The sequence below is a fragment of the Microtus ochrogaster genome, chromosome 19 (assembly GCF_000317375.1).
Source record: "Microtus ochrogaster isolate Prairie Vole_2 chromosome 19, MicOch1.0, whole genome shotgun sequence".
NCBI classification, from domain to species: Eukaryota; Metazoa; Chordata; class Mammalia; order Rodentia; family Cricetidae; genus Microtus; species Microtus ochrogaster.
Genome location: NC_022021.1, coordinates 26,059,545 through 26,065,441, shown reverse-complemented (window position 1 = coordinate 26,065,441; position 5,897 = coordinate 26,059,545). Strand labels below are relative to the sequence as shown.

At 41.5% G+C, this 5,897-nt stretch overlaps 1 protein-coding gene across 2 annotated transcripts in view; it reads left to right on the top strand.

Moving 5' to 3' along the window:
• Window positions 1-274: 274 nt before the first annotated feature.
• The window catches only part of C7 (complement C7), a 67,685-nt gene continuing 62,062 nt past the window's right edge, over window positions 275-5,897 (top strand). For both annotated transcript variants that reach the window (XM_026783666.1, XM_005356583.3), the window contains exons 1-2: window positions 275-411; window positions 5,452-5,507. In XM_026783666.1, the coding sequence (XP_026639467.1) occupies window positions 393-411; window positions 5,452-5,507 (75 nt within the window). In that variant the 5' untranslated portion in view covers window positions 275-392. The remainder of the gene's footprint in view (window positions 412-5,451; window positions 5,508-5,897) is intronic.

Sequence of the window (5,897 nt, the reverse complement as noted above, 5' to 3'; positions counted from 1 at the left end):
TGTTTAGGAGATTAAGATAGCAAGGAGATTCAGCCCTTGCTTACAGAGTTTCCTTTGATTGGAAATCACTTCGATGCTGAGCTGAGCACATTTGCTGTCTTTCCCGATTAGCAGATACATTTCCCAGAAAGATATCTCTAACTTCCAAACGGTCCCAGCTGGCTGCAGGAAGGGTCTGTGTTACTGACAAAATGCATCTGGTTTCAAGGCACAGATCAAGTACAGAGGCAGGCGTTCCACGTCCCTGGAGAACCCAGCTGGGGTGGGAGCCGAGTCTTGGTAGCTGGCTCTATAAATGAGTGGAGAAAGAATCCAGAGGAGGAGAGACTGTGGGGGAGACAAAAGCCTGTCTGTCTTTACAGATGAAATTGTCTCGTTCTTGTCTACCCTGAATGTTTCCCAAGCATGAAGGTAAGATGATAATTAATGACTTATCTACTTAAAGGCATCTCAAAGAGAAGGTCATACTTAACTGAACGAAATCAGATAAAGAGAGGAATGTGGAAAACACAGAGTGAGAAGGTGTGGGGGGGGACTTTTAACAAATGTCCTTATCTAAACAGGTTTTTAATAGTTCAGCCAAAGTGAATCAGGTTTTCAGACTGAGAGAGCTGGGAAAAAGGGAACCGAAGGCAATGTTTATGAAGAAAACAATTCCTGAGAAATGTTTATGAAGAAAACAGTTCCCGAGAAAGCAATAAAGGAATACAGTAGGTCCATTGTTACTTCTAAGGCAAACTTCTCTCCAGCTTGATTGCTTGTTTATTTTAATTTTGGGCCATGTAGTGGGTTTTGATTGGATGATGTAAGAGCTTTATAGAAAACTAAATCTGTAGCTTTGGGAAGTTAGAATTCAGAATCTTGGATGAGAAAAAAACCGTGAGAACAGACAATATGAGTTCATGGAGTGAACTGATGAGATTACCATACACACGTGTTGGACCAACATACAACAATCCAATATCTCTAAAAAGTTAATACACACAAAAGCCCAAAGACAGAAATCACTATTATAGAATGAAACTGTAGGATGGAAAAACAAGTTGGTTTTTATTTATATATCAATTGCTATGATAATTTGTGTGTTCACATGTATGTGTGCAGGCCACAGGATAAATTTGTGTGTTCACATGTATGTGTGTAGGCCACAGGGTAAATTTGTGTGTTCACATGTGTGTGAAGGCCACAGGGTAAATCACATGTATGTGTGTAGGCCACAGGTGCCTTCCTCAACTGCTCATTTTTTTCTCTCTTTCCTTCCTTCTTTTCTTTTAAGAGATAAGGTTTCTCATTAAAACTGGAACTCACCAGTATGTCTAGACTGACTGGTTAGCAAACCCAGGGATCCTCCTGCCTCTTCCTCCCCAGTACTGGGATCATAGGCACCTACTTCTATGCTTGGCTTTTATGTGGATGTATGTGTGTGTGTGGTGGTGGTGGTGGGGGCTGGAGAATGTCTACAAATACCACAGCCCTCAGAATGAGAATCCAGGGGAGGCAAGCAGGAAATTCAGCTTCACACAATAGCCAAGGTTGGGTCTTACTTCAAGAGTCTGACCCTGGACAGTTTATTTTAATCATATTTACACACAGCCCAATTTGGAAAAAAGTTTCCCAGGATAACACAACCATGTATGCTTAAGACATGATTACATCCAACTTCTTGTGAAGTACAAGTGACATCTCCCATCAAGATAAGTTCTATAGATCAACCAAGGAAGCAGGCTCAAGGAAAACTATGCTCATGGCTAACTCATGGCCCTAGGGGAGGATAGTCCTGTAGATGGCCATCCAGCTAGCCGAGAGGTCACCCAGCTGTTCAACACATCCATTCCCAGCCTTCTGGGTAGAAACAGGTTATACATCTCTCTTGGAAGAGACAACCCTGTGTGTCTAACATTCCTGGTTTCCCAGTACTTATCTGTGAGCACACGGATCTACATGCCTCCTATGGATGCCGGGGACCAAGGACCTAATGTCTTCTACAAATGCTGGGGATCAAACCCAGACCCTTTTGTTTGCACAGCAGGGGCATTACCAATTGAGCTGTCTTTCCAGGCAGCTGTCTTTTGCTATTGCAGATTTGGTATTTAAAATAAAACTGTTGCGTTATCGCTCCGAAGGACCAATTCGGCTGCCCTGCCAGCTGTGGGGTTACCCCAGTCACTGTACTATCAGCTTGTTACTCAGAATTTGTGCTCACTAGTGAGGCTGGAGAAGGTCCAAGACATAGATCCTTGGAAACCTTTGAATTCTATGGTTAAAAGTTGAACACAAATTACAAAGTTGATACACTTGGGGCTACAATGCTACAGCATCAAGGCAATTTACAAAGTTAGATTTACAGTGTGATCTGGTATTTATTTTACTGAGCTTTGTGGGTTTATTTAACAATTTAGAATACTTGTTAGTTCAAAAAGGAACATGATATCCTTGCTAAAGTCACCTAGCTAACCTGTTTTCCCCAATATTTGAATTAACTGTCAATCAACTTCCTTCCTTATTTTATGATGAGACATCTTAATAATTGTTTTATGTTTAAAATGTGTTTCGCAGTCATTAATTTATGACATTTTAATGTTGTGATAATAAATAGTTTTTTTCCTTTTAGTTGGCTGATAGGATGTCAACCAATGAAGCAATGGTTTTACTCCAAGATGCATGCAGAATTTCTGCTCGTATTTCAAAGTACATGTTTACACTCTTAGTGTAAGCCTGAATGGCATGCTTTTGTGATATGTTTCCAGCAAGGGAGACATGGGAAAGCCCTGAGCTATCAAATAGCATAAATGATCTCTATGTCTGGCATTTTAAGGAGGGATGATCTTAGACCTCCTTCTCCATCCATGCTCCAGAATTCCCCCTTAGTTCTCTCATTAGCACTTGAATAGGTGGTAACTTGGGGCTGAGCTATTGAAGAAGGGTTCATAGCCAAGGAGTTTCCCTCTAAGCTAGCTACAGGCCAGTTATGCAGTCTGCCCTCTTGGTCTGAGCTCAGCCCAGAGTGAAACCAGGGGTTGATCCATGCCGGGCACAGCGATGTCTCAGATCAGCACGTAGTCAGCTGGAACGTGTTAGTGGAACCAGGCAAGATCGTGTCCGTTCGGGGATAAAAAACCAGAGAAAAGAACTGATGGAGCTGGAGGTCTAGCTGAGCGACAGACACAGTTCATTCCCATTTTTCAGCACTGCAAATTCTGAACTGATTGTTTATAGTCAGCTTGTGCTCGGGGCTGTTCTATTTTCATGTGTGTTATTCTCCTTCTAAAGGGCAGGAAGACAAATTGCTCTTATTTTAGGGACTGTCTCAGTTTTTATTTCCAAGTACTCTGACAAAGGCGACTCGAGGAAGGGTTTATTTTAGCTTCCAGGGCAAGGCGCAGCCCTTTGTGGGGGAAATAAGGCTGCTGCAGCTGGGAACGTGACATCTGTGTTCAGAAGAAATCAGTGAATAAATGCTGATGCTTAGTCCCCTTCTTCGTTTATACAATCCAGAATCCCCTGTGAATGGTCCTCCCAACATCGTCTTTAGCTGTTCTCAGACTACTCCACTGGCCTTTCTAGATATTCATGTCTAATCAGTTACAAAGTCTTACTTGTTTGCCTCTGTGGCTTTTACATCTACAAATCTGCTTTGTAGATGTAAAAGCAGATTTGGGTTTTTGATCCTACTGCACGTACTGGCTTTGTGGGAGCCTAGGCAGTTTGGATGCTCACCTTACTAGACCTGGATGGAGGTGGGTGGTCCTTGGACTTCCCACAGGTCAAGGAACCCTGATTGCTCTTCGGGCTGATGAGGGAGGGGGACTTGATTGGGGGAGGGAGAGGGAAATGGGAGGCAGTGGTGGGGAGGAGGCAGAAATCTTTAATAAATAAATATCTCTCTCTCTGTCTCTCTCTCTGTCTCTGTCTCTCTCTCACACACACACACAAAACACACGTATATACATACACATGCACAACAATGTAGTAAGAAGGTACTAGCCGGGCAGTGGTGGCACACGCCTTTAATCCCAGCACTCGGGAGGCAGAAGCAGGCGGATCTCTGTGAGTTCGAGACCAGCCTGGTCTACAGAGCTAGTTCCAGGACAGGCTCCAAAACCACAGAGAAACCCTGTCTCGAAAAACTGAAAAAAAAAAAAAGGTACTAGTTAGTTCCTGGCCACTTAGCACTGAAATAACCACACAGAAACTATATTATTTAAATCATTGCTTGGCCCATTAGCTCCAGCTTCTTATTGGTTAACTCTTACATATTAATTTAACCCATTTCTATTAATCTGTGTATCGCCACATGGCTGTGGCTTACGGGGTAAAGTTCTGGAGTCCATCTCTGGCAGCTACATGGCTTCTCTCTGACGCTGCCTTCTTTCTCCCAGCCTTCAGTTTAGTTTTTGCCACCTACCTAAGTTCTGTCCTATCAACAGGCCAAGGCAGTTTCTTTATTTATCAATGGTAACCACAGCATACAGAGGGAAATCTCACATCACAAAAACCTTTTGGATCCATTTTGTGTTCCTCTTGCGTATATGTGTTTAGTGCTGACCACTTGGGATTAGATAACTCATAGCTCCATTCTTGTAGGAAACAGCTTCTCCATCTCTCTGTAACCATCCATTTTCCATTGCTCTTCACCTAGAGTTAGGGCCTTGTGAGATTCCCTCAGCCTTGTTAGCATGTTGATCTTGTTCAGGCAACGACAGCCTTGAGATGTCACAGGTGCAACCCCTGTCATGTCTAGAGTACACTGTCCTTTAGCAGGTGCCATATACCTGCTGGGGTTAGGTACCCCACAGCCTCTTTTTTACTCCTGTGAGGTCAGTATTTTTAGACAACATCTATAAATGAGTTTTATCCTATGGTATTTCTCCTTTTGTTTTTGGCTTATCTTATTTAACATAATACCATCTAAGTCCATATGTGTTGTTGCAAACAGGAGGTCTTTTTTTTCTTTTAAGGCTCAGTGGAATTCCATTGTGTGTGTTTTCTTTCCCCACCCTGGTCCCTCCCACCCAGTTTACTGGGGGTCAAGTACAGTACCATACAAATTAGGTAAGCACCAGAAAGCTACATTCCTCATTGCCTCTTACGACCTTTTTCTTAATTTTTTCATCCAGTGGTAGACACTGTTGGATTTCTTGTTTTAGCGATTATGACTAATAGTGCAATAAATAAGGGAAATGCAGATATCTTTTTTTGGCATACTGATTTCATTTCATTGGGATGGGGAAGGTAAAATCATATGGCAGCTCTATTTTTAAGTTTTTTTTAAAAGAACCTTCAAGCTTCTATTTAAAACACTACCCCATAAAAAAAGTCATTTATCTTTTATATGGTTCTTCCCCTCATATTCTCCCAACCCACAAAGCCATATGCAAGTAGATGTATTCATTTTTTTAATGCATTAAGAAAAAGAAAGCTAAACCAATATTTCATTGTTTTCTACCCTAGGTAACAAGCTTATTCATTTTGGCAGGATTCATGGCAGAGTTTCAAATCTTCTCAAGGTGAGAATGTTTTGTATTTTGTATGGAAATTTTAAAATTGTAAGAAATAATAAATTCTTAGCCGGGCGGTGGTGGCACACAGCTTTAATCCCAGTGCTTGGGAAGCAGGGGCAGGCAGATCCCTATGAGTTTGAGGCCAACCTGGTCTGCAAGAGCTAGTTCCAGCACACCAAAGCTATACAGAGAAACCCTGTCTCCAAACCCCCCCCAAACCCAAAAATAAATAAATAGATAAATAACATAAAAGGAATAGTAAATTGTTTAGGATGGCTTAACTTTCATATAGCACATTGGATGTATTTATGCATTTCATCTTTCTGTGATTTTAGAAAATACAATAATTTATTTATTCCTTTTTTAAAATTTTTTATTGAGAAAAAGAAAAAAAAA